We start from the raw sequence: 26,782 nt of genomic DNA, 5'->3' as shown, positions 1-26,782 counted from the left end.
GTTACTTACCAAACCCGCTAATTATTATATACCGCAAGATAATGTGTAAAAAAATCTTCTTCATGCAGTCTTTGTTTCCTTGCATAATACAATCATAGTGTTAATCATCTGAACAACGCTAATACTTCTCAAAAAATTTATCAATTAGGACTAATTTTCGAGAGAATCGATCACCATGAAAACGGTTGCCGCAGAAACCACCCTCACGTGAGAATCTATGCAGACAGTAGCAGCAGCGCGAAAGTGACAGGTATTAATCTAAGTACAATAGAGAGATGAGCACGCAACGTTTAAAACTGCAAACTTTATCCACTATTAGTCTTAAAATTAAAGGTAGACTAGACGTGAAATTTCACTTCCTGCTGTCATCACTGCAGATACATTTATTACATGTGGCAGCAATTTACTTGATATCGTATGAATAAAAACAGTTTTTTCCGTATATTGTGTGTTCACGTAGTTATAGTATTTACAGCAATAAATATTATGTACAATATCGTTAAAAGTTACGTGGCTATACGTCTACATTTTTTTTACTATCCGTTAAAATGCGTCAAACCCAATTTGTCTGTTCCAACTTATTCATTACCTAACATGTATAAAAAATGATTTTTTTCAACACATGCATGAAATAGGTCCTTTCTTGCATGTAAAGTGGATGGAAAATCGCTCATTTCGATCGTAGACATCACTACAATGAGCAATTTTCGATCCACTTTTCCCCACAATTTTTCAAAACGCAATTTCTAGCTAGGGTCAGATGATGGTGTACAAGCCGGAATCAAGGGTGACTAAGTGCTCGAGAGGAAGTAAAGTGTAACTTCATATGGCCCTCGCTAGAAATCCCCCCCCCCCCCTCCTCGCCCTCCCTTTGTTATACAATGTACAGATATCTTCAGTCAACGAATGTACACGCAACTTTAGGTTTCGATTGTGTCAAACATAATTCACTTGTTAACATAAATGTAACACTTTGTATACTACGGCTCTTTCAAGGTAGCGTTTATAAATACGTAATACGTAATTTTCAACCAAATCCGCTCCCACTCTTTTTTTTTCTCCTTCACATGACGTACCCAGTGTTGGGTAATTTTGTTGACAAATTTATCGATCTTATCTTGAATATCTATCAACTTTGTCGGTATTAAAGGTCAAAAAAAGGGAGAAAGTAAAGTGTTTTACGTTTCGGCCTTGAGGGGGGCCTTCCTCAGAAAAATTAGAAAATATTTGGGTACGTCCAATACTTTTCGACCGCAGCCTGCGGGCTTGGGTCAGCGATTCGGCTGCTGATTTTTTTCTCGAAAGTAGGTTATAAAAAAAGATGATTCTCCAAATTTGAGCTTAATATAAGAAAATCTGGTGGCTATGGAAATTTTTGAAGTTTTTAATAATTCAATTTTTTAGTTATTTTCACGATTTTTTCATGGGAGCTCTACGGGACTTTGAGACTCAAATCAAACGGCATTCCCCTTCTCTGACCTTGTATTTTGAGGAAAAAAATTGTTTTTTACTCCAAAGCAAAATCCAGTTTAATTAGGACCCTTTTCATGAACTACTATTTTAGCAAAATTTCGCATAACTTTGAAACGCTGCCAAGTCAAGAATTTTCCAAGTAGACGGCCAATCGACGGCTCAAATTTTTCGTCTAGGTTTACTTTATCACTACCTATACGAATTATTATTAATTATGACGTTCCTTTTTATGTACGGCCTCGTAAAACCTACTGATCTCTGAAAAATCGCTGTTTTCAGATGGCTGTAACTTTTTTCTATCAACTCGAAATCGCTTGAAATTTTCATGGAAAATACTCCATTCTATCCCGAAACAACGCTGAAAATTTCCAGCTAGGAGTCGAAGTTGTTAATGAGTTGTGAATTTTCAAAATGTTCAAGTTTCCCGCATAATATTTCATATTTCATGACATTATAAACTATACACTTCATGGGACACAAAGAAACAAATATTTAATTTCAAATAAATAATTACAATACGAATGATAAATAAAAATATTTTATACTACTATAAATATCCTACTCTCGTAGTCAATGAGTTTTTTTCTTAAGGCGATACAAATTATAGGGATGTAAGCCATATTTTTATAACATTACTTCAGTATGTAGTTTTGCAAGCTCTTCATTTTTTTTTTTTTTATTTAGGTTAATAATCGACAAGTGTAATTTTTCCACGCGCAATTCAAAAAGTCGTTGATAATGCCATAAAATACGAAATATTATGTGGGAAACTTGAACATTTTGAAAATTCACAGCTCGTTAACAACATCGACTCCTAGCTGGAAATTTTCAGCGTTGTTTGGGGATAGAATGGAGTATTTTCCCTGAAAATTTCAAGCGATTTCGAGTCGATATCAGTTGGCTTTGCGAGGCCGTATATAAAAAGGAACGTGATAATTAATAATAATTCGTGTAGGTAGTGATAAAGTATACCTAGACAAAAAATTTGAGCCGTCGATTGGCCGTCTACTTGGAAAATTCTTGACTTGGCAGCGTTTCAAAGTTATGCGAAATTTTGCTAAAATAGTAGTTCATGAAAAGGGTCCTAATTAAACTGGATTTTGCTTTGGAGTAAAAAACTATTTTTGTCCTCAAAATACAAGGTCAGTGAAGGCGAATGCCGTTTGATTCGAGTCTTTAAGTTCCATAGAGCTCCCACAAAAAAATCGTGAAAATAACTAAAAAATTGAATTATTAAAAACTTCAAAAATTTCCATAGCCACCAGATTTTCTTATATTAAGCTCAAATTTGGAGAATCATCTTTTTTTATAACCTACTTTCGAGAAAAAAATCAGCAGCCGAATCGCTGACCCAAGCCCGCAGGCTGCGGTCGAAAAGTATTGGACGTACCCAAAATATTTATTTCCAATTCAGGGTTCGTACGCTTTTTGGAACCCGAAATTCCCTGACTTTTCCAGGTGTTCCAGCCTGAAAATAGGATTTTTTTTCAGTAACCTTCCAAGAAATATGCCGCTGAATAATGACAATTTTTTTGCATATTAATACTAATACCTTCGATATTACCTAGTAATTAATTTACTGTCTGACTACTAATTTACAAACAACAGCCAGCGATTTTCAGTAAGAAAAAAAACGAAAGGAGGTTTGATATAAAGTAATGTACGTATAAGAACGAGTTTATTTCTTCAAGAAACTTAAAATTCCAGTTTTATTTTCGAAATTCCCTGACTTTTCCCTGCTGTAAGAAACTCCCTGAGAGTTTTCCCGGTTTTCCAGGTTTTCTCTGTGCGTACGAACCCTGCAATTGTAATGACATGTAGAAATTATCGTAACAAAAAAATAAAAATTCACAAATCGAAGCCTAATATAAAAAACAATAGGACTGTATAGATAATTAAAGTTACATTCAGATATGTAAGGTAAGAAGGTTTAAAAAATATGAAACCTGAAGTCGTAATTACAGGGCCGAAAGGTAAAAAAATTGACTTTCTCCCCTTTCTTTTACAATCAATTACAATTTTACAATTGCAATCCCGAATCCCGGGCCATTTGTGTCCGGCTCGTTTTTTACTAATCTAATCTATGATAAAAATTTATATACTACCTTTGAACCTGTCACTATAATGCTATGAACAAACATCCTCATAAACCTTTTTGGAGTGTCGGTGACTAACCGCGTGGAAGATATTTCTCGACCTATTCGAACAAATCAAATCGGCTCGGAGAAAAATAATCCAGATTTCGGGGTTAAGGAATAAGTGACGATTTCTTTTCTAATCGCAAATTACAATTTGTATAAAAGGACGAATACATACGTATTTGAGCCACCGATTTATGTTCGATACACTTGTATATTCGGTATTCATCGATACATGATTTTTGAATGTTGTCATGAATTACGACCAAATCAGTAATTATATACGTTTGAGAATTGTACGATATATATGTACAGCTAAAAAAAACAGTGTCACATTTGTAAATTAAATTTAATCGGAAAGTAAATACGAATCACAATTGTACTTTGTAATTAGAAGAAATCCCGATACGATCTTTGCAATTGAAAATAATTACACAAAATTTATATGCCAATTGTAACTTTTATTTGCAATTAGAGAAAACTTTGATCCTAATTACCGTTGTTACTTGTAATTAGAACAAAGAATAGAACATAAATATGTCAACAAGCAACTGAAACTGTCCTGGACGAACTCCCCTCCCCCATACAGATCGTGTTAGATTAATCTTACGAATACGTGGCTATCATTTTCTTATAATGCATTCATATAGAACAGAGAAGAAAACTTAAACATCGTGTCGGTCCATAATAAATGTGAAAGTGTTGGCCTACGATGAAGTGTACACACAAACGTTTGACCAATCGCAAGCTCGAGCTTTGGAAGTTAGAATGTCAAACGGGAGCGCTAACACACGCGTTTGCAATTTCAGATATAGCGACCTATAGAAATCCACTCTTGAACTCTACGGGAAAGGAAACGTTTCATTGTAGACCGACTTTAAACTTTAAGACCATATTTTATAATTAAATACAGTCTGGTCTAATCGGTAGATTTTCTGCCACGAGATGTCGGAGCACCACATTCTCATTCCCAAGAGAGATGTGACAGGTGTAAATTACAAAGTTTTGCGTAGTGTTTGTCTTTCGCAATATTTTGACACTGTGAAAACGAGTCTACTGGATGCAGAAGGCATGGGTAACCTCCCGTTTCTAAAGAAGAAAGCGAGGATCAAATGTTTTTAAGTCTAAATCATATATTCGGAATTTTGGGATAATTTGATGAGTATAAACGTTGGTGTTCACTCTCGGGTAATTCTTTATCGAAACGACAAGTAAGTTGATTGAAAATATATGGAAATAGTATCTGATGAAACTCGAAATAAACTATACACATTGATCGAATAGAACTACTATAATCCTAGGTTCTAAAAATGTAAGGCTTTTAACTGCGCTTCAAAGGTCACAAAATAATTTTGACACTGCCTAAAGTGCCCACACCTGGTTAATTCCCCCGTGAGTTATCACTTCAAGTTTATTTTTAACTCAATTGTGTATTGAATTAGTCATTACTTTACTTTAATTACGCATTCTAAGAATTAATAATGGGAATTTCAATTTATTTTAATATCATATTGCAAAAGTAATCACTACATAAATTTATTATTACTTCATAGAAATTTGAAAATGTAGTGAGCAATTACTTCAAAATTTCATTAGTATTATGATGTAGTAAAGTAAAAATCACGTGGTAATCAATTTTTCCCGCAGAACGGAATTTAGTATTGTTCCACATTTTAGCAAATCATGGCCACGGTAGGGTCTCAAAAACATGGTAAAAATTCAAAATTTCAGCTCAAGGGTGGTAAAAATCATATCTAACATCAATGTACTTTTTTCAACAATAATATTGTACAGAGTAAATCAAACAAGACGGAACCCCAACAAATAGTAAATCTTTCACGAGAATAATAAGAATGAGAGGTTTTCATTTAAAAACCATAGGTTTTAGCCATTAAATAGGCTGGGACCCAATATCTCATTTTTTCACCCGATTTTTCGTAAGAAATTCGAAATATTTTGACTCGAGCAATTTTTCGTGAAACGTTTTCGATCCAAGGTATTCAGACGATCTTTTTGACAAACCCTTTTAATTATACATATAGTTAACGTTCTCTTAGGGGGATTATTTTATTGTGGTCGTCTCTACCTCACCTATCAATTCTTTATATTCAAACAGCTTCTGATGATCAGATCTTTCGGAATGGGCTGCAGCGTACGCAATTATATATCAGCTAACCCTAAACTACTGGCATAGATAGTTAAATGTCAAGAAATCACGTGCTGTAAATTCGTAGATTAAAAAGCCTGGTCTGAATCAGGATTTTTTGATCGGTATGCAGTCACCAGTTTCATTAACCTCACCAGGAGGATAAAAAAAATTTGTGTCTAACACTTCATGATTTTTCACTTTATTTCATCCACTTTAACTCAATCATAAACGTTTGTTTTTCTCTCCTAAACCGATCCACCTCCATGTGGATACTATTATTTGTGCTAATCTCATCGCGAAGAAATATAAATATGCCAACTTAGACTGGAAACGCGCAGTCATCGCTTTTCTTTCGCTTAGCCGGTTGAGGGGTAGACATAAATTGTGTTGGTGAAAGCAAAACATTGTAATTTCTTTTGAAAGTACTAAATTCACGCAAATATTTACCGTTTCGTTTGTTAAAATGCGTGTAATTTAAATATGTTGTTCCAACGATACGTGATTGATTTTTTTTAAAGTACCCGACACTCAATGTTAGGTTGTATATGGAATAGAATTAAATTATGTCATAAATACAGTTGACATAGCTGCCCATCTAGGTTATACTAGGTAATGTATAAGTTGTTCCATATGTGTTTTTATAAATATATCTGTAGTAATTTGTGTGAAATTGATTTAATTGAAAAATGATGAGCGTAAAATTGGTAACGTCAAGATAACGAATTATTTTTTAAATAACAATTAGTTGACAAATTTGGAAAGGTCAGAGATGCACTTAGCTGTGGCGTATGGGTTGATAGACCACTGCCATCAGGATGTGACCTTGGAATAAATCTAACGTGAATTTTTTACTAGTTCCCTCCGCTTTTATAAGTAAGAGTTCAAGAGTCCTAACGATCTGTTCTACATATAACGTTTGTACGAAAATTGAGGGAAAAAGGCATAATTTGTTTGATTTTTTTTTGATAATATCTTCGTTTCTATTGAATTTATAACTAAGAAGGTTATGTAAATACAGAAAAATAAGAAAATTTTCTCACGAAAAAGATTGTTTACAGTTTTTTCACAGAAGCAATAATTTCTACGAAAACTTGGAATGAAAGTCAGTACTCAAGCAAACACTACTATTGTACTTCATCCCACAGTCAGACGGGGGTTCAAAGATGAAAAATACATAAAATAGAAGTTACAATTTCGAAGATACGGCAGGAATAGACTGAATAAATGCAACGTTTTTAGAAGAAACCTTGAAGTGAGTAGCTAAGCTCTTCTCTTTCTTTTCGTAGCCAAACCGGATAATATGCCAGTTTTGGTGAGCTCTCAGTCGATGACGAACGTATTTTCCAATACGTAAATAAGATTCAGTGTAACATGAGAAACAAGTTGTGTTAAAAATGAACAGTTTGAATTTTTGCAACGAACTGCTCGGAAATGAAAACTCTGTGACGGTTGAGCGTGGATTTCTGAAGTTAATTGAAGTTAATGCCGGGTGAGAGGATGGAAAATGGATTTCTGTCGTCCTGTTACTTCAATTCCAGTGCATATAGAATACCGTAAAAATTATAGATGAGATTCCCGCGTTAAAGCTTTCAAACGGCAAAGTTCTTCGAACAATGCCGCCAACTCCTTGGCGCATAGCCCGCCAAAAAGCGGACTGCGGTCAAACAAACTAGCTTTCAATTTAAAACAGTCTTGTTTTATTTATGGAGATAATGCGGATGAGAAAATAGAAAACAGGAAGCGCAAGGGCTTCAAAAGAAAATCAAACACGTTGCCACAATCATCTTGAAAGAAAATATCGTGAAAATGGCAAAGAAAAGAAGTGACTGGAAGTGACCAACTGGCAAAAGCTGTTGACTCTTAACTGGACTTATGGGGTACCAAACGCCTCACTTGTGAAGACACAAAAAATTTCAAATAGTAAAAACTAATGTATTTTTTCGATTTTTTTGGAGTTGTCAATTGATTTTCCATGTTTATTATTATTTTTTTTCACGTTTAGTATATGAGGTATTTCATGCCAACTGAGAGGACATTTTCCCTGACCCCTGCTAATTTGCTTCATTATTTTTTATATGATTTTAAAACCTAAAAAAAGCACTCACAATTCTTTTCAGATTTTTCGTCCCAACCATTCTTTTTTAAAAAATGTTACAAACCTTTTTGTGATCCTAAAAAAAAAACGCCACTTTTTATTTTTTTACAAAAATTCACATAATTTTTGGTTCCCAAAACAAACATTTTGAGCCATAGTTCAGAGTGGAGAATTGATTTTTTGTATTTTTTAAATATTTTTTTAGGGGAGTAACTTTTCTTATTTTGTATGTACTATCTAGTAATAATTCCTAACGGCTCGGCATTTGCCAAACTAATGGATTTTTTCAATTTAACAATTATTTATAATCGAAATAGTTAGAATGCTCAATTTTTCTTTTAATTTTTCTAGAATCGGCTTGGACGATAAACGTCTTAAGGAGGTTGGCTCGCCTTGTCAAAATGATAAGAATGAGTTAAAATTTCTCAGGAATATACGTCCATAGGGATTACGCATCTGTGAAAAATTTCAAGTCGATCGTCTGCATGGTTGTCCTGCAATTAATTATTGAAATCTTACTCGTATACATGGGCGACGATAGCAAAATCGTATGATATTTCATGAAATACTTCATAACTACGTAAAAAATGCTAAGAATGTACTGAAAATGGTTCGACGTTTATCGTCCAAGCCAATTCCAGAAAAATTAAAAGAAAAATTGAGCATTCTAACTATTTCGATTATAAATAATTGTTAAATTGAAAAAATCCATTAGTTTGGCAAATGCCGAGCCGTTAGGAATTATTACTAGATAGTACATACAAAATAAGAAATATTGTTCCCCTAAAAAAATATTTAAAAAATACAAAAAATCAATTCTCCACTCTGAACTATGGCTCAAAATGTTTGTTTTGGGACCCAGAAATTATGTGAATTTTTGTAAAAAAAAAAAAAATAAAAAAATAGCATTTTTTTTTAGGACCATAAAAGGGTTTGTAACATTTTTAAAAAAAGAATGGTTGGGACGAAAAATTTGAAAAAAAATGGTAAGTGCTTTTTTTAGGTTGTAAAATCATATAAAAAATAATGAAGCAAATTAGCGGGGGTCAGGGAAAATGTCCTCTCAGTTGGTATGGAATACCTCATATACATAAATTGGAAAACAAACTACCTAGTCATGTTTGCAAATTAAAATAACCAGTACTTTTCGCGATATGAATTTTAGTGGTTAGGGTATGAGACGTCCAGTATACCAGTATTACCAGTTATATTATGCTGGAGGACGGTGCCAGCTAAGTGTTAAACAACGCATTACTTATGAATCTGTTTCAGTTGAAGCTGAAGCCAAATACCACGATGTTTGCTTTGTTAACTGTCATGCTTTAACTATAAGAAACAGAAAAGGTCACCTTCTGGATGCTCAAATTGTTGTAACGATGAAACTCATTTATTCTTACATAAAAAATAATGACAACTGCCACTTTATATTGAAGAAATTGAAAGAATTATTGGAACATTATAAGTCAGCCGAAAAAACAATGAAGAAAACACTTGAAGAAAGATACGGGGATAGTCGCTTTTTCCAATAACATTGGAAAATTAACCATTGTTTGCTTATGAGACGTAGACTACGATTTGAACAAAAAATGGTATGAAATTTGAAAACAGGATTTCCAGGAAGTCCAGTTTAGAGTTCCAGCAGCATCTATAGCAATTATTTAATGCAATATTTGTTCAGTAGCCTGCAAAACTGAATGTTATCCTCAAAGCTATAATATGTTTGATGACATCAATGGTTTCATTCCTAAAGCTTTTTTTTCGGTTGAGAAAATTATTTTGAAGGATAAAAAAGGAAAACGAGAGCTGAATGAAACAAAAAATGACCTTGAGTTGTCGTGTTCTCAAATCTGTAAACAATCCGCATTTAGCAGCAGAAAAAGTATAACCTTTAATTATAATAAAATGTATACATTCTGACAGCTGCTTTTTCGAAAAAATTAAGGTTTTTGTCATAATGCATTTCAACACTTTTTTTTTTATATACAACTTATATGCATTCAATATGTCTCTCGTTCAAAATATAACTCACAGGTTCTTTTTGTATAATAAAACAGTAGTATTTGCTTGTGTTGTGACTTTCATACTGAGTTTTTGTAGATATTATTGCTTCTATGAAAAAAACTATACACAATCTTCAACATTTGAAATTTGCTCAACTTATCATTTTTAACCTTTGTAGTTGTAAAATCCTTATCCAAACTTAACTAATCTGAGCACTGTCAAAAGTACTGTCTATAACAGATCGCTGGAAACTTTTCACAGCATATTATGAATGATAAAAGGTAGGTGTACTAGAAAATTTAGCTCACTTGGAGTTATTCCGACGTCACATCAATTTTTCAGCTAGTAATAATACTATAAATGAAGCGAAGCATACTCACTTTGCAATCGCAATACCTGCAAATTTCCGCAAAGGTTGCGAAAGGTTGGTACCTTGCTTCATTGATTCGTTGCATTGACGCTACAAATTTCAACTTTGTGAAACTCTTACAGTTTCATGGGTAGATGAGTGCAGTGCTCGTGGATTCTGTTTTCAAAACATTGAATTCAGCACATACGTTGTCCATCCCCCAAAAATGAATGTGTCCTTTCTTTCACATTATACACCAAGTGGATGATATTACTATGTACAGTTTCTTTTTATATATGTATACTTGAATCTCTGTGGAGATTACCAAGTTGTGCTTCGAATAAAATATCATTCAACAGTTTTTCACTAATTATCCTTTGATCAAGTCGCATGTTGCGTAATTTGGCCGCAATATTACGACCAATAGCGTCATACTCATCTTCGACCACAAATGAGTTATTATGTGACAACTTCAATATTTCACCAGTGTCATTTGGCTCTTCCGATCTCCGCCTGCGAGGTATTGGAGATTCAGACCATTCGATCGGCTGATCACAAGCTTCGTCTGATCCGGGTGGGTATTTCTCCTTTGAGAAAACAATAAATTAATTATTAATTGTTCAAAGAAGGAAGGAAAAGTTCAAATTATATGAGTCATCTTTAGTGTAGCCAAAAAAATCGAAATGTGAAATACTTCAAGTCTTGAGAACTTTTTTAGAACCAGAGATAATTTTGTTTCAATATTTTCCATTTTGATTCAAATTAATAATACCAATTAAACCCGACTGTAAAGAATTCCAATACTGTAACATTATAAAGGATTTTCGGAACTTAATCTTAAAGGTCGAATGAATGGCTTATTTGAAATTCATAATCATATATAATGAACAATAATTATTACCGAATTATATAGAAAATTATTATTGACAAAGTAGAAAGGATATATCACGGAAGTACTTCATATTCAGTCAAGTAAATAATTGAGGTGATTTATTGATTAAATAGTAGCATCGATTTGTATTTGTTCGTAATCATTCAAACTATGATGCAGAATTTCATGAAATATTTGATCGAATCAAAAATAAGACTGTATAAAAAATTTTCATCATATGGTAACCAATGGCTGTAAGTAACAGTCGCACAAATTTCCAATGATTTAATTGGGCAATACTGAAGAAATTGTAGCCACAGCATTTGAAAGGTAGCTTTTCAGAAAATGATCTCGAAACCCTACCAGCAATATTTACAGATTTACTTCACCTTTATTATTGTTCTAGTTCTATTTTTTATATTCCAGAGCTCAATCACAAGTTGAATAAACCTCAAAAATTCCAATCAATGAAAATGAATTTATCAGGGTTGATTAATCTTCAAAATTTTAAACTTTATAAAAAAATGAATCCTTGGTTTCGTGTTTCCCTAAAACGTATAATTATGTCGGTAGAAGTTTACTGTCTTGAGGATCATAAAAAAAGTACTCTTTGAGCCACATCATTAAGACCAAAACTTCACCACTATTACATTACTACAGCAAGCTTAATTACAATCTTCGAATCAAAGATGATAGTTTTTATGCTCTGCATGTGCATTTCTTCAAGAACCACAAACCAGAATTTGAGAAATACAGCCCCTGCAGATGAAGATCACTATTAGGAACTTGTGAACAAAATGTGCAATGCTGAATTGATCAAAAATTTCAAAATGTTCTTTGTAGCATTGCTCGGACATTGGCTGAATACCTTTGCAACGTGGCCTTCTATTTGCCCAATTTTAAGAGATTGAAGTATCACTTGCATTTTTACCTCGTTCTTCTTTTTTTAGTAATATTATGAACGTAGATATGTTGTGCGTGATAAAAGTGTGATCTCATAATATAATATAGAATCAGTCTTCAAACGGTTAGGGCTGTTCAGGTAGAGTATGAATACACGAAAAAGTTGTATTGATTGACTATACGTACAAATGTGCAAATTTGTTTTTGAATCAAAACAATATTGGTTTTAGTAGAAAATCACTATTTCTAATTTCAACGAATCTTAGCATTTTCGAACCTCTAGAACCCGAAAAACAGGTTTTTAGAGAAATGTTGCTTTGTCTGTCAGTCTGTCCGTCTGTCTGGCAAACTCCCGCAATGATCTTGGAAACGGCTCGATGAAAAAATCTAAAACTTACAGGATCTTACAACCAAATAGTCGGCATGAAAAATTGCCATATCCTGTTTAATTTAAACTTGTGATTTTACCGAAAATGAATCCATTTTTCATGTTTCACCAACAAACCTATACTTTTTCTAAATAAACGGGTGTTTTTCCGAGATTACTTGTTTATTTAAATAATTTTTTTTTTTCTCATACTATTGAAGATGTTGTTTTTCTTCTTTATCACTTGTTTTTTTTTTACCTTTTACTGATAACCCTGTACATTTTTCTTTTCGTTCAAAAATATCGCGAAAGTAACTGTTTTTTACGGTTTTTTTTCCGTTACGGCAAGTGGAAATGGATTTTATTCATCTGTAGGAACACGTCATTGAATCTGAAATAGCGGTACAGAACCCAAAAAATAAAGTTTCGACATTTCTGAGAGTTGCATAATTTTTAACAAAATGGTCAAATTATTTCTTCGTAGATGAATGTTGAATTTCCCCATCTGAAGGGAAATGTCGTTAGGTATTAAAAAATGTATAGAAGGTGAAAAAAAGTGATATTTAAAATATGGACAATAGTTGCGAAATTTTGCTCATTGATCTTCAAACTAATTTTTGGTAATCAAAGTTCTTGTCAAGGTTCTAAGTACTTTGTTTTTAAAAGAAAAATTGGATTCAAGATGAATCCATCGACCACCTTGTTTTTTGCTGATAAAAGATTTCAAGTCCAAGATAACATCGATTCAAAATTCTCAGATTTTATAAACTATCGAATTTGAACTCTTGACAACTCTGCAAAAGGACCAGAAAAATTGTGAAAAAAATCAGGGAAGGTTTTATACTCTAATATAGTATAAGAACAGCCCAGGAGGGGAACAATATCAAAGGCGACAAGGTTTGAAGGTGACCTAGGACACATGGAATGTCCTACTTTTACAAAGGAATGAGCATCCCAATGACAGTCAAATTGTCGTGAGTATCTGCGATTCACTCGCTGTTTGATATAATGATTTCGGTCCTGTTGCTACACAGGCACGTGAGGGTATGCAAAAAAAGTTTTTTTTTTCAAACGTGCCTCAAAATTTAGGTAGAGTATCTCGAATAGAATATCTTAGCCGAATATGAGCTCATAATATTGATATTTAGAGGCGCCTATTTAATTTTTCTATTTTTCGTGTGATTAAAGCGTAAAAAAAACTCGGAAAATTGTTGAATTTTTTTTGCACGTAAACGGCTCTACTTATAAATATTTAAATACGGATTTGCAAAGGAAATTTCATGGTTTATAAAAAAGTACTGAGATATAATTTTCCCAACTCTAATCGATTAAGAGATATTCAAAATTACTTAATGTTTATAGGTATCTCTTATCGGTTAGAGGTAGGAAAACGTTATCTCAATACTTTTTTATAAACCGTGAAATTTCCTTTACAAATCTGTAATTTAGATATTTTAAGTTAAGCAGTTTATAGAAAAAGAAATTCAAAAATTTCGCTATTATTTTGTGTTTTTTAAATGGAAAAAGGAAAAAATAAAATAGGCATTTCTGAATATCAGTATTAAGAGCTCATATTTGGCTGAGATATTCTATTTGATATACTTTACCAAAATTTTGAGGCACGTGTGAAAAAAAAATTTGTTGGCCCACCCAACATGGTCTATATGTATAACGACTTTGGATTAAGTTGGAATATGAAAGATAATGCATTTAACAGAATTTCGAGGATCTACACATAAATGGAATACTAATGCCAGTAAAACCTTACACTTTTGTAACATTTCCTATATCCTCTCTTAGTTCTGACGATTTCTGGACAGGAGTCAGCAGTCATGTCTATATAAACAGTGGCAGGTTTCCTTTGATTCGATTTTGTTTTAATTTTTTCAATCAAAAACGGGTGTACTCTCTGAAAGAAGAGAACTGCTAGATTAATACTTCATAAATAAATGAAAAGGAATGGTCATACTTTAAACATAATAATGAATTATAAGTGTATCATACTTTGACGTGACTAAGAAAATTCCCAGTTGATTTGAGGTTCCCGTTGAGCAATTTCTGACACTGTAGACATCTGACTGTGACATTCGTCTCCTGAACTCTGATTACGGTGAAGAATTCTCCATCCAGGATTGCCGGAAGTCGTACCGGAGTAAGTGTTGCATTTGGCTGAGAGTTTGGTTGAATTTGTATTAACGGCAACGGTGTTGACTGATGCTGTGGATGCATACCATCGTGACTTTCTTGAGAGTCTATTTGCTGCTGCGGCTGCGACTGTTCTGTGACTGATTGAACCATTTCTGGTTGTTGGTTAGGAGCATCGATCATACAAGAATCAAAGCTTTCCATTTTAGTCTCGGTGTACCTCTGCGTAGAAAAATTGTCCATCGTGTAATGCAGATGAATGTAAGTGTTCTGGAGGATAAAACAAGTGCAGGACGTTGTATATTGAAAAGTTAAATTTTTTTTGAGAAGACGGCTTATTTATAATTTTAACCTGCACTACGATATCACAAAACAACGTTGTTCACTAGAAATACAGTAGAATACAATCATTTATCTATTGAAGTTTAGATAAGCAGGTAGATAAGGCTGTTCCAAACACATCGAGAATCTAAATCAGATGATAGATGAGACTACGACCATGGCACTGTTCATAGGGCTCTATAACTCTATGAGTATGTACAACGAAGCGTGCGTTGGCGTGCGTTTTGAAACTGGCTGCCAACACCATCGGTGTTGATGGCCAACACTAAAGACTACCTAGGATAAAGGCAGAGCTAAAAGCCCCCTGCACACGACGCTTGTTTTGCTGCTGGATTGCTTGCTAGATTTTACCGCTGGGTTCCAAGTTGGCTGTGGCGCTGGGTGCAACGATGGCGCCCTCGTTGGGTTGGCTTCACACGATGCTTGTCGCTAGGCGTGCTGGCGTGCAGGGAGCCTAGAGAGAAAGTATGGGCGAATATGTAGTCCCAGCATTTCTAACCTCAACAGTACCATGGACGCTCGAGTGCAACAAACTATTGCGGCTGAAATAATTCGACGTAGGAAAGCAATTATCGTGTCAGCTGTAGTAACTGCTTTTAAACGTAAACATCTACTGAAACAACGAAAACGTAAATTGTGGAGTCGCGAGTGGCTGTTACGGCGTGATAGAGGACAGAATGTTCTAAATATGGTATTTCGTGAGCTCGGGTATGTAACCATATGATTTTCATTTTATTTATTATTACTTTTTTGGATTTTCAATTTTATACTTGACTTTTCAATGCATATTTATACTAAATTTTTGTTTAGCCCTGAAGATCCAGCCAGTTTCACCAATTATACTCGAATGATGGAAGATGACTGGAATGAGTTGTTGACACTTCTGACTCCGGCCATAAAAAAACAGGATACCGTTATGCGTCAAGCTATATCACCGAGGGACAGACTCACTGTGACTCTTCGATATTTAGCAACGGGTAATACCTTTCAAGATTTGAGCTACTCCACTCGCATAGCCGCGAACACAATTTCAAAAGTGATTGATGAAACTTGAAGAGCAATAGTAGAAGTACTCGACTCAAAAGTATGGAATTTCCCATCATCGCCGGAGGAATGGCAGGTTATCGCTCACAAATTCGATACTTTATGGAATTTTCCTCATTGCATCGGTGCGCTGGATGGAAAACACATCAATTTCCGTCCCCCTCGAAGTGACGGATCGATTTACCGTAATTATAAGGGAAAAGACAGCATTGTGCTTCTGGGTCTTGTCGATGCTGAATACAGATTTTTGTTCGTTGACGTCGGAAGAAATGGACGTATGCACGATTCTGCTGTTTTGCGTGAGAGCCCATTATGGACTAAGATCAGCGATGGAACGTTGAACTTACCTGCTCCATGTGAAATTCCAGGCTTTTGTTACAAATTACCGTACGTGATTGTCGGTGACGACGCATTTGCCTTGAAACCTAATTTGTTAAAGCCGTATCCGGATAGAAACTTGACGCTTGACAAAAGAATATTCAACTACAGATTGAGCCGTGCTCGCAGAACTGTTGAAAACGCTTTTGGCATACTGGCAAACAGATGGCGCGTTTTACTTTCTACGATATCTCTCTCCGTTCAAAAAGTAGAGAGAATAACTTACGCGTGTGTGCTTTTACATAATTATTTAATCAATAAATCTAACAATGATTCCAGTCAATGGTACGTACTGCATAATTACAGAATCTCAACCCGCGTTGATAGTAATTGTAATGCAGTACAATTATCCGAAGGGCAGAATTCCTCCCTATATCTGAGAAATAACCGAAGCAGTAACGAAGCTCTAGAGATACGAGATAAATTTTGTGAATACTTTAATACTACAGGCATAGTGCCATTTCAATATACCGCTATTGAACGAGGTAACTATTAGTCGTTGCTCTCGTGTCTCTACCTCTGTAGAAAAGCAAAATACTATTTTTAAAAACCTGATAAAAAAACGACGAACGAGAAATTTTTATTTTCCACGTGTTCCTTTTCAAAATTCAAAAGTCGAAAAAAACACCCTATCGTTTCTCTATCTCTGTGGGAAAATGAAACATTTTTTGACGAAAACGATAAACAAGAGAAAATTTTATTTTTTCCGTTCAAGTCAAATTTTCAGAATCTGTCGAATCGAAAAAAACACCCTATCGTGCCTTTATCTCCGTAGAAAAGCAAAAAAAACTTTTAAGAATCCTGAAGGGAATGATAAATGAGAAATTTCCATTTTTCATGTGTTCCTTAAATTTTCAATTTTCAAAAATCGACAAACAAACCAGAAAAAAATGATGAACGAAGGAAATTTTTGTTTTCCACGTTTTCCTTAAATTTTCAAAATTCAAAAATCGAAAAAAAACAATCATGACAATTTCTTCGATGTAAAATCTTGTTCGATCGAGGAGGAATAAATTCTGGTTAGAAAGTGACAGAAAAAGAGTACACCAACCTGTTTTGACATCACCGACAACCAAAAAATCTTGATTTTCATTTTCTTGTATAAAAATTCCATTCCATAAGTCTCCTGTTTGTTTTTTCATTTCGTTATTTATGTTTAATATTTCACGTCATTCTTTATGTATAATTGTAAGCATTAAAAATTACTCCAATTGCTAAAATTAAGGTCAACGCGAAGCGGCAAGATCGATGAAGGAACAAAAATTAACTACAGTTCACAGTTCTCAGGAACTATGGATTTTTCTCGGTCGAACTTTTCTCTCTGACACCAGCTTCGATAATCGTTGAGAAAAAGTCGTAAAAAAATATAATCTTTCCCTTCGTCGCTTGCACTTCGAACGACACTCTGGCCATTCACACTCTCCGGAATTTCTCGAAATTTCCCAGAAGTCCTCGGTGAATATCCAAAAACTCGAGAATCTGTGTAATTTTGGAGGGATTCTTTTTTCAATTGTCGATGCTGCTTAGTCAAAGAGATATTTTCAAAAGTCTTTCGTACACAAACAAAATTCGAATAATATAAAACCAGTAATGGCATTTATTTATTTCTGTATAAACTTTGTACAAATACTGTCAAATACAAATACAAGCCGCGGCCGCAGTGCTAGTAAATAAATTAATAAATGAATAAATACTATGAACTTGCTCGTAGAGCAACGACTAATAGTTACCTCGTTCAATAGCGGTATATTGAAATGGCACTATGCCTGTAGTATTAAAGTATTCACAAAATTTATCTCGTATCTCTAGAGCTTCGTTACTGCTTCGGTTATTTCTCAGATATAGGGAGGCATTCTGCCCTTTGGATAATTGTACTGTATTACAATTACTATCAACGCGGGTTGAGATTCTGTAATTATGCGGTACGTACCATTGACTGGAATCATTGTTAGATTTATTGATTAAATAATTATGTAAAAGCACACACGCGTAAGTTATTCTCTCTACTTTTTGAACGGAGAGAGATATCGTAGAAAGTAAAACGCGCCATCTGTTTGCCAGTATGCTAAAAGCGTTTTCAACAGTTCTGCGAGCACGGCTCAATCTGTAGTTGAATATTCTTTTGTCAAGCGTCAAGTTTCTATCCGGATACGGCTTCAACAAATTAGGTTTCAAGGCAAATGCGTCGTCACCGACAATCACGTATGGTAATTTGTAACAAAAGCCTGGAATTTCACATGGAGCAGGTAAGTTCAACGTTCCATCGCTGATCTTAGTCCATAATGGGCTCTCACGCAAAACAGCAGAATCGTGCATACGTCCATTTCTTCCGACGTCAACGAACAAAAATCTGTATTCAGCATCGACAAGACCCAGAAGCACAATGCTGTCTTTTCCCTTATAATTACGGTAAATCGATCCGTCACTTCGAGGGGGACGGAAATTGATGTGTTTCCCATCCAGCGCACCGATGCAATGAGGAAAATTCCATAAAGTATCGAATTTGTGAGCGATAACCTGCCATTCCTCCGGCGATGATGGGAAATTCCATACTTTTGAGTCGAGTACTTCTACTATTGCTCTTCAAGTTTCATCAATCACTTTTGAAATTGTGTTCGCGGCTATGCGAGTGGAGTAGCTCAAATCTTGAAAGGTATTACCCGTTGCTAAATATCGAAGAGTCACAGTGAGTCTGTCCCTCGGTGATATAGCTTGACGCATAACGGTATCCTGTTTTTTTATGGCCGGAGTCAGAAGTGTCAACAACTCATTCCAGTCATCTTCCATCATTCGAGTATAATTGGTGAAACTGGCTGGATCTTCAGGGCTAAACAAAAATTTAGTATAAATATGCATTGAAAAGTCAAGTATAAAATTGAAAATCCAAAAAAGTAATAATAAATAAAATGAAAATCATATGGTTACATACCCGAGCTCACGAAATACCATATTTAGAACATTCTGTCCTCTATCACGCCGTAACAGCCACTCGCGACTCCACAATTTACGTTTTCGTTGTTTCAGTAGATGTCTACGTTTAAAAGCAGTTACTACAGCTGACACGATAACTGCTTTCCTACGTCGAATTATTTCAGCCGCAATAGTTTGTTGCACTCGAGCGTCCATGGTACTGTTGAGGTTAGAAATGCTGGGACTACGTATTCGCCTATACTTTCTCTCTAGGCTCCCTGCACGCCAGCACGCCTAGCGACAAGCACCGTGTGAAGCCAACCCAACGAGGGCGCCATCGTTGCACCCAGCGCCACAGCCAACTTGGAACCCAGCGGTAAAATCTAGCAAGCAATCTAGCAGCAAAACAAGCGTCGTGTGCGGGGGGCTTTATATTTTTTATTTAAGGTTAGTTTAGATTTTTTTGTTGAATAGTAAAGAATACTTACGTCATCGGTGCCAGTCCCGCTTTTTAAAGAGGATTTAACCTTTGAGTGCTCAATATTGAATTGATTTCGCAAATTATGGAATTTATTTGAGCACTCTTTTGTCGTCGACGCTGGCCTTAACCTCAACACTGCGTTGTTCACTCGATTAAGAGCCATGGTTCGAAGGTTTTTATTGTGATAGTTCGGCGAATTGGTTGCATACAAACACGGCTCCTCTTTGTATGCATCAATTAAAACTGTTATTTGCTCCGCGGACCACCTTTGCGTCATTTTTTAATTTGGATCTCAGTCGAAAAAAGTCAGAACAATGAAAACGCGCAAGAAAACCATCACGAAAAATAGCACACGTTCTATCACCGAAATCCAGTGTTCCCAACCCGTCCGTGGGGGGCTATGTGACCAGGGCCGTGGCATTATAGTACCGAACAAAAAATTATAGTACTTTTTTGAAAATGTTAATAATGCAATAAAATCACGGAATATTATTTTTATAAGTATATTATCCCTATCCATTACAATACGCGTGCGTACTTACATTTAATTGTACGAATGACCAGAAGGTACTTATTTGAATTATTTTTGTACACACTAGGAATGACGGCAGGAACTGGCGGGAAGCGGGAAACGGGGCGCTCAAATCAACACCAACGCGCCTGAGCCCGAACCGTGCATGTCAGCGCCCTCCGCAATAATGTGGTTAAAATTAAAAACCACATTATGGTGAATGGCGCTGACAATTTTTTGCCTAGCGCGAAAAGATTTGAATACGTTTCTTTTGAAAAGTATTAAAAATCTTTTTTTTTCGAAAAGTATTAAAGAATTTTGTCCCGCCAGTTTTTGTATTACAAAAAAAAACTTCTTTTTACACAAATTTCCAAATTATAGTAGATTTCCGTCACATAATGAAAGTTCTATTTTACATAGTACGAAGTTCATATTTATGTGACATCTACTATAATTATGTGACGGTTGGGAACACTGCCGAAATCCAGCACGCGACTACGCTTCAGAGTCATCAGAGGCGCCACTTTCTAGCAGCGCTCCCAGCAGAGCAGCCATCCTAGTACCCCGCATACGATCTATCAGCAAAACAAGCACCGTGTGCAGCGGGCTTAACTCACGAACTCGGCAGTGCAAGAGAGATAAAAACATGTCGACAACACTGGAAGCTAATTTTGGAACGCATCAGAAATTGTCGAATTTAATGGACTCGACGCGGCCATCTTGAATCCGAAAAACAGGTTTTTAGAGAAATGTTGCTTTGTCTGTCAGTCTCTCTGTCTATCCGGCAAACTCCCACGATGATATCGGAAACGGCTCGATGAAAAAATTTGAAACTTACAGAATCTTACAACCAAATAATCGGCATGAAAAATTTCCACATCCTGTTGAGCCGGACTCGACGCGGCCATCTTGAATGCAGCTACAACCATTTACGATAGGTGCGTTCCGATATTAAATCCCAGTGCTGTCAATAATCTTTTATCTCTTTTGCGCTGCCGAGTTCGTAGGTAGCTCTGCCTCTATCTTAGGGAGTTTTTAATGCTGCCAGCTAATTTCGAAACGTACCCTAAATTCTTGCAGGCACACATATCTTTCTTAGTCTGGATTTTCAAAACTACTGCTGCCGCAGTATTTTGCTACCCAGTTCTTAACCAATAGGAAAGTCATGTCGCAGCGACAGTTCCCGGAAATTCCAGAAATTAACCGCTGGAATTCGGTAACGAAAATACAGCTAGACGCACACTCAATAGTTTTGGGTCGCCAAATACCGGTTAAGCATTGAAATGCATTGGAATACTCAACTCAATCGCTCGTTTCAGATAACAGGGATTAATTCCTCAAAAAAAAATTAATAATTATGACCACTTGCCTTTTGGAATGCCGAACTTCGCTGAGTGTGGCTCTGCTGAAGTGTCGCTACGTTGCGATTATGACGAGAGGGGAAATGGGGATTTTAGTGCGACCAATGTTATTTCAAATTACTGGAAATATATTTTGAAGTATTTATTTTCTCAATAAAGCGTTTACAAATACTAGATACTGGATAATCATTTAAAAATTAGATTGGAGAGATCGCTAGTTGTTCGGCCAAAACTAATGTTGTAAACAAAATGGAGTATTTTAAGAACGTGACAAAGATTACTTGTTCAGAATTTTTATAACTTTTGAATTCATAGCGTTATTATGTGCAAATGGCAAAGTACCGAAAGACTAGGTAAAGTCTAGAGTCTACAGGTGGGACCTGAGGTACGAACCAATTAGAGTAACGTTATATGAAATGGAAGTTTTATAACTGGTAACAAAGTAATTTTAAACGTCAGAGAACAAAAGGATTATACCACAAAACTGAATCGTGAACAAGATGTCAAATCTGGAGGCATGTAGCGGAGGAAATTTTGAGTGCAGGGGGACGATTGTGTAACTCAAATGAAGTAAAAATGTTAAAAGTAAGCGACACACGCAATTTTGTAAGTTTTACTAGCGTGAAAATGAGAGACTTCTCACGTGAGTTTGTTTAGCAAAAAATTTATTGACGAATTCTGAAGTGCGTGGGAGATAGAGCGGTAGGATGAGAGAGTAACGCGCGGTGGTACGTGCTTCGTTGTATACATGGTGTAAGGAGTAAGGTGTGCTACAGTGCAGCTTTGCGGACAGGCCAATAGAAAAGTTTCGCTCCTTGACGTCACAACAGGCGGTAAACTCAAAACTGTTAAAAGATTCCAAGGTAGATTAGAATATTACACGTGAAACGTTGACTGAATTCTTCATTTCACGCATGGCGGAAATGTGATTACTTTCACTTCTACAGGTTCCACCATGATTCTTGCAGTCCTAAATCGAACAGTTGAACATTTTATTGAATTCGTGAAACGATGCGAGTCAACGCGATGCGTGACCCACCGCGTTTGTTTATACGTTTATTGAAGTTATAGTTAAGGTTATGTTGTAATTTGAACGTGCGCATGCGCTGTAGGCTTACTATGACTTGCTGTGACGTCAACTGACGGAATGCGCAAGCTTGTACGAAAATTCGTTCTCTATCGAGTACACCTCACTTCCTAACACCCTGGAAGTAAGAGAGAAGGAGACGAAACCCGGAATATAAACTTGGGCCAGATTTCAAGGTAGAGTTAGTAGTACCTAATTTTTCCACTCATTCCATCTGTGTTATTTGGTCGTTCAAATATTATGATCATTATGTGTTGACCAGGTGTTGACAGCACCTCCGTGAAGTCGGCCCCCCGAAGTTGTTATTTTTAAATCTAATTAATGCAATTCGTTTGAGAATCGTTTGAGAGGGTTTGAGAGTAAAGAAAAATCGTTTGAGAGTTAGTAGTTTTTCCGGAAAATTGACTTTGATTTTGGGTGTGAAGTTGGCCCCCATATTTTCTATCTCCTCAGAAAATGGACTTAGACGTTTAATTTTTTTTTAATCGTTTGAGAATCGTTTGAGAGGATTTGAGAGTAGAAAAAAACTGTTAGAGAGTTAATATTTTAATTGATATTAAATAATTATTCAATGTGCGAAAACGTCGGATAAATTTATTATACGACTTTATTCCAAAAGTTCTTTCGCTCTTTGAACATTATTGCTCTCGTTGGAATGTTGCTCAATTTTTTGAAGGATTAATTGATTTTGTTACTGGAGAACACACGATGAAACAGAAACGCCAGTTTCTTCGGCGCAGAACACTCACGACCGGCCTCCAGCTGATTTTAGATACACTGCGCATGTACACCACGCATATCCATTGCGCAGGCCGGAAGTGCTCGGAAACTAGGGGAAATCATGGGGAAATCAATCACTCAATAATTATGGAATATCAATTAAAATATTAAATCTCCAACAGTTTTTTTCTACTCTCAAATCCTCTCAAACGATTCTCAAAAGATTAAAAAAAAAATTAAACGTCTAAGTCGATTTCTTGAGGAGATAGAAAATATGGGGGCCAACTTCACACCCAAAATTAAAATCAATTTTCCGGAAAAACTATTAACTCTCAAACGATTTTTCTTTACTCTCAAACCCTCTCAAACGATTCTCAAACGAATTGCATTAATTAGATTTAAAAATAATAACTTCGGGGGGCTAATTTCACGGAGGTGTTGACAGCTGCCTGATTTACATATTTCGAACGACCGAAGAACAGGAACGCGGCGAGTGGCGGAAATCGGTACTACTAACTCTACGCCAAAAACGGGCGCAAGTTTTACTGGTACGCAAGCTTGAGTTTCGTCTCCTTCTCTCTTATTTGCTGCTTACACCAGGGTTGTATACAATGATCGTATATATATGTGTAGCGATTCAACCTCAAAAGTTTAACAGCGTTATGGCAGATATCGCGATTGCTTTGAGGTTCATAAAGTTAGCACTCAAAGTCAAGATAATCGACTGAAAGTAGTTAGGATCGTTCCCGCGTGGCTTGAATATGAGGAATATCACTCGCTCTCGTTTGCGCGGTCTCTCGTTTTTGAAAAAAATCATTATAGATTTAGACTTATAGATTTCAGAAGCATTGTCGTGCCAATCGTTTGTGCATCGGTTGGCGCAGCCAGCACCACGAACTAATTGAATAGAAAATATCGAAATTACCAGTAAAAAAAATTATTTTTTCTCATTTACAATATTTGCTACATACCAGAATGAATTACCACGCATGCGCCGAGAGCGGTTCAGTTCCGGACGTTCCAGATTCCAACAAGATACACCGTACCAGGACCGTAAAAAATGTGGTAAATAGCTAAAATAATGCGTTTCTATTACTTTAAATCGTTCACGTGGTTTGTGCGTCACCCAAAACTGAGGAATATCACAACAATTCGTTTGCGTTTTCGTGCGGTGTTAAGAAAAAGTGGAATGAACACCAGGTTCTGAATTTCAGCACCCATGCTCTTCAAATATTGATCACATATGAACCTAGTTTGGAAAATTGCAGTCATCTTGTTGCTAGAATCGTTTGCGCGTTGTTTGCGTAAACAGCACCTGCAACAATTATCCAGAAAATAACAATGTCGAAAAATTTAAGGTTCTGAAATTCGTTCATACATATTTGGCCTTATTGTACTTCTAGAAAGTATGAATACACACAGCCATTTAAAAATATTTTTTTTCGTAAGGTTTAGTTGTCAAGTTATGGGCTTGTAGAGAATTGGTTCTGCAATTACCATTCCAAGAACTAAAAAGTTGTACGCTTTTATTCTGCTAACCGAAAGCCTTCTTGTAAAAAGAACTAGTTCTAGCGTTGATTCTCATTGTAAAATTGTCAAAATTATAGAATGAAATTGTTTTTCTTTTGTTACAATGTTTCTTCATTTATTCATCTCCATATGAGACATAGGCAATACGTGTATCCATGGAACGGAACAACTCCAGAACTCCATACCTACGCCATGCTAGAAACCTCCCAATTCGTCATAAAAAAAATTATACTCACCAACTGTCTTGACAAGGTGCGACGGAATGTTATCAACAGAATTCGGAATCTAGTAAATCCTCTTAAAGTAATGGTCGATTTATTTCAAACTACCGCACAGCGACACAGCCAAACACACTCCGGCACAGTTCAGGGGTACTCGTGGAACGGATGAGAGTACCATACACAGACGCCAGTACACTGTCAGTTAAATTAGGACCCATAGGTACTAGGTCAATTATAGGGATACTTATAATGACGTCATGACCTATAATTTACTGATTTGTTTTAAAATGGAGAGGATATAGTTACTGGAAGAGAAAAATAATGCTTTAGGTTCAAATATCAAACTTATAGTACATTAGGTATTATAGTAGAGTAGCTCAAAATTCACCTAAGAATTTGGCGATCCTGCGTCGACACAGAGACAGCTTGACACAGTTTGCGAGCTGTATTGATTGAATTGTTTTTTGTCGTTTTAAACCGGAAGCCCATAACACTTTCTTGAGTATAGACAGCCTACCGCTCAGAAATATCCAAAATTTCATCCAATGTCCCATATTACGAAGATTACATCGCACCGACCAAAATCGGTGGCTTCTAGATAGTACGCTGGCTCACTTAAAGTCGTTCGGAAATTCGGATTTTTGTATTACTTAACGTTCGGCACGTGTTGCAGGATATTCTTGAAAAAAAATCTACGAGAGACAACGCTGGACTTGTAGGGTGGCTTTGGGAGGCATTAGCGTCGCATGGTTCTGTAAAAAAAAATTAATTCAACAAATCATTATAACTTACTGTTTGGCATTTAGTTAATTTCTCCAATTATTCACTAAAACTCAAAGCAATACGATCGCCGGACATTTTGGTTGGCTAGGGGCTACCCAGATCTGTGTACTTCCGTATTTCGGGTGTTCCTATGTATGACATTATAGCTTACCAGGCATATGAAAACAAATTCGAACTCACTGGTGATGAGAGAAATTAACGACAACAGAGTCAGGGCGGCTAGGTGGTCCAGTGGAGTAAGGCTCCGGTTAAGCATCTCTAGACGTCAGGTTCGATTCCTGGCTCCGTCGTTAATTTTTCGAAATCACCAAATTTTCGAATTGTCAATTTTATTACAGCTTACCGCTTAGCATAAATTTTATAACATTTATAAAATAAGATAGAAGTATATAATATATATGCCGAACAAATTAACCGGATACAGATTTGTTGCAGACAATAAAATACAACATTAGTAAAAGAATTATACTCTACTGTTCGGCAATGGTCTTTAATGACTCATTTTAATATTTTTCACTTAAAAATGTTGCTCCTGAACATAATCATTAGCTATGTTATTCGTAACTACTACAGAATGATTGTATTAATCTTCTTTCAATTGAATCAAATGAATAGTTAGTTATTTCACGTGTAGGAGGTCAACTAAGGTACACCGAAAAAAGAAATGCAACTCCCAAACATTTAACTAATTAAGGAGGGCTTTCCCGCTTATGTATTTATGTCCGATGGTAGTGATATTTTTGACCTACTGTACGACGTTTGTTGATTGTTGTTTATTACATAGTACAAAGTAAAACAACATTAACGTTGAACACTATATGTTATAATACAATCGTTGCAACCCCAGAGAAGTCAAAATGCATAAATAATTCTTCTTTACCATTCGTTAATATTGTTACATAGGGTGAAATCACCAGTCTTAC

General features: G+C 35.7%; 1 protein-coding gene and 1 long non-coding RNA gene across 3 annotated transcripts; one reads left to right on the top strand and one right to left on the bottom strand.

The window, feature by feature from the left end:
• Window positions 1-350: 350 nt before the first annotated feature.
• On the bottom strand, window positions 351-20,014 carry LOC124219080 (uncharacterized). 2 transcript variants are annotated; one of them, XM_046626219.2, is made up of 4 exons: window positions 19,654-20,014; window positions 14,351-14,761; window positions 14,115-14,255; window positions 351-10,792 (listed from the first exon to the last, which is right to left on the bottom strand). In XM_046626219.2, exons 1-4 carry the CDS (start codon window positions 19,921-19,923, stop codon window positions 10,496-10,498), a joined length of 1,119 nt encoding a protein of 372 aa, XP_046482175.2. In that variant the 5' UTR covers window positions 19,924-20,014; the 3' UTR covers window positions 351-10,495. The 2 variants fall into 2 exon arrangements, 1 of the variants encoding a protein (XP_046482175.2); XR_011177337.1 differs by lacking the exons at window positions 351-10,792; window positions 14,115-14,255; window positions 14,351-14,761 and adding exons at window positions 18,942-19,082; window positions 19,185-19,560.
• Window positions 15,138-26,782, top strand: LOC124219082 (uncharacterized). The gene is made up of 3 exons (XR_011177338.1): window positions 15,138-15,541; window positions 15,644-19,612; window positions 25,750-26,782. It is a non-coding gene; the product is annotated as an uncharacterized lncRNA (long non-coding RNA).

Source organism: Neodiprion pinetum, chromosome 5 (genome assembly GCF_021155775.2).
Source record: "Neodiprion pinetum isolate iyNeoPine1 chromosome 5, iyNeoPine1.2, whole genome shotgun sequence".
In the NCBI taxonomy this organism is placed as follows: Eukaryota; Metazoa; Arthropoda; class Insecta; order Hymenoptera; family Diprionidae; genus Neodiprion; species Neodiprion pinetum.
Note: the sequence above shows the minus strand (reverse complement) of the source record. Positions and strands in the feature narration are given on the sequence as shown.